The 2,583-nt window shown below is 34.6% G+C and overlaps 1 protein-coding gene across 1 annotated transcript in view; it reads left to right on the top strand.

Moving 5' to 3' along the window:
* Window positions 1-2,583, top strand: part of LOC101310095 (MLO-like protein 1-like) — a 13,614-nt gene that overhangs the window by 699 nt on the left and 10,332 nt on the right. Inside the window, exons 2-4 of the mRNA XM_004294177.1 lie at window positions 16-73; window positions 223-449; window positions 1,959-2,075. Of these exons, the coding sequence (XP_004294225.1) occupies window positions 16-73; window positions 223-449; window positions 1,959-2,075 (402 nt within the window). The remainder of the gene's footprint in view (window positions 1-15; window positions 74-222; window positions 450-1,958; window positions 2,076-2,583) is intronic.

Genomic DNA, 2,583 nt, shown 5'->3' with positions numbered 1-2,583 from the left:
CTTCATTTCGTACAGTATCTCAAGAGAAAGAAGCAGATACCTCTCTTCGAGGCCTTGCAGAAGATCAAAGAAGGTGCTCCTCTGAATCTTTTATTTCTTTCCTCTCTCTCTCTGTTTTTTTCCTCTTTTGACCGGTCTGAATTGAGAGTTTGAAGAATATACACACATCTATTATCATACCTACTTAGTTAATCAGTTACGATGATTGATTGTGATATGCAGAGTTGATGCTTTTGGGGTTTATATCACTCCTGCTGACGGTGTTCCAAGATTCTATAGAAAAGTTCTGCATATCAAAGAAACTTGCCAGTCATTGGCTGCCTTGTAAGGAAGAAGAGCCGAAGTCAAAGTCAACGACTGGCCATTTCCAGACCAGCAGCTTCTTCACTAGTAACCATTATTCTCGGCATCTTCTTGCAGCCAAGAACCCTAAATCCTGTTCAGAGCAGGTAGCTAGCTAGGTCAATGTCAATTGGCCTAATTTTCATTTTCTATATTTTTGTATTGTGCAATAATCAGTATTATTTAACTAACTTGCTCCATTATTGAATTTTTTGTGTCTTGACACCCTTCTTGATTTTAAACAGTAGCCAACCGGGAACGATCTTTTACGTGAGGGGTAGACGTCGTCACATCTATCACTGTTTAAGAAATTAACCAGTATGACGTTTCAAATTAAGTGTCACGAATAGGGGTAGGCATAAAATCCCGTAATTCTGAACCCGTCCTGTTCCCATCCCGAAATTTGCCGGGACGGGACGGGATTTAAATATCAAAACGTTAGGCTCGTCCCGTCTCATCCCATCCCTATATAACAGGACGGGACATGGAACAGATAATTCAAATCCCGTTTAGGCCCGTCCCGTCCCGATTATTTTAATAATTGATTTTTTATTAATTAATATGTGATTTGAAGCTTTCATTTAAGTGTTTTGATCTTAACTCTTTGTTTCTTTAAGTTAATAGGTTGTCTCCAATTCAATAATAGTGATGTTTAATACTTTAATTTGTTGATTGTTATAGACTCTCTTCTTGCACCGTAGTAGTGATGACAAGTTTAGAGAAAATAAGCAAATAAATTCTCTTATTACACCGTGTTGTACTTGTAAATATGTTACAAGTACAAGTACTTGTTAATACTTAATAGAGTAAAGAGCACTATAAAACTATGAAATTCTTTCATTTACTTACAAGTTTATTTTTAACTTTTTTTATCCGGGATTAGGCCCGTCCCGTCCCATCCTGACCCGTCCCAACCGGGATAGGGCCCGGGTGGGATGAAATCTTAAAAACGCAAATCCCGTCCCGTCCCGTCCCGATTTCAATATCCGAAACAGGCCGTGGGATTAGCTCTATCCCGTCCCATCCCGTCTCATGCCCACCCCTAGTCAAGAATCAAGAATCAAGAATCAAGCTCATGAAGCAAAGCTGGAAAAAAATAATTTATATATTATAGGGAGAGGTTCAACCAGGACCATTTAGTTGAGGATTTTTCTCTTGATGATTTATTACACCTATTTTAAAATTATATTTTTTCATCTATCGTTTAGTTTTTAGGTTTATATAAGTATATCATTTCTATAAATTTTTAGCTAAATCGATGATCGTTAAGGAATCAAACTAAATTAAATTAATTGACGATCCAAATTTGTCGAACATGAGCAGTTCAAGTTTATAATCGAAAAATCACATTTATGAATGTCTTAAAGAATTTCAATTTAGATGAAAATTTGTAAAGATGATATATTCGTGTATATCTACAAATTACGCAATCAAGATGTGAATACGTAATCGAAAACGGAGTGCAACGGAGAACTTGAAGTCTTGAATATATTATGCCATCAAAGGGTTGCACGCGTACGACTACTTTATTTTTCTTAATTTTTTGTTCTCACCTAATAACTTGGAATATTGAGGTAAATTTTAGTTCTGAATACTGATCTGATTAATTTATGTAGGGGAAGGTCCCATTGCTATCCACAACTGCATTGCATCATCTACATATTTTCATATTTGTGCTAGCTCTGGCGCATGTGACTTTCTGTGCTCTAACCATTATTTTTGGAGGAATTAAGGTACCTTTATTTATATATATATATATATATGCGAAGTTTCGCTTTAAAATTAAAGTGTAAAGTTCTTTATTTGACACATTTTTCGGTTATCTTTTCATATCTACACCATTCAGTTTATATAATCTATTGCATATCATGTTCAAATTAAATATATATATATATATAATCTATTGCATAGATTATTTTTGTAAAATTTCATCGAATTTGATGATCGTTTGGGTTTTCGTAATTGTTATTTACATAAATAGTTCTAGTTAGACATATTTATGGTCCGTTCATTGATTTAATCTAATTTGGCACCGCAATGATCATCAATTTAGATGAAACTTTACAGAAGTGATCTATATATGCTATAGGCTCTACAAATTGAACAGTGGAGATGTGGAAAGATGATCGAAAAATATGTCAAATATGGAACTTCACACTTTAACTTCATAACGAACCTTCGCTCTTTTATATATATATATATACAATGCTGATCAGATGCGGACGTCCGCACCAATGGTTT

This window comes from Fragaria vesca, linkage group LG3 (assembly GCF_000184155.1).
Source record: "Fragaria vesca subsp. vesca linkage group LG3, FraVesHawaii_1.0, whole genome shotgun sequence".
Classification (NCBI taxonomy): domain Eukaryota; kingdom Viridiplantae; phylum Streptophyta; class Magnoliopsida; order Rosales; family Rosaceae; genus Fragaria; species Fragaria vesca.
The sequence above is the reverse complement of the archived record's forward strand: the minus strand, read 5'-3'. Positions and strand labels throughout refer to the sequence as shown.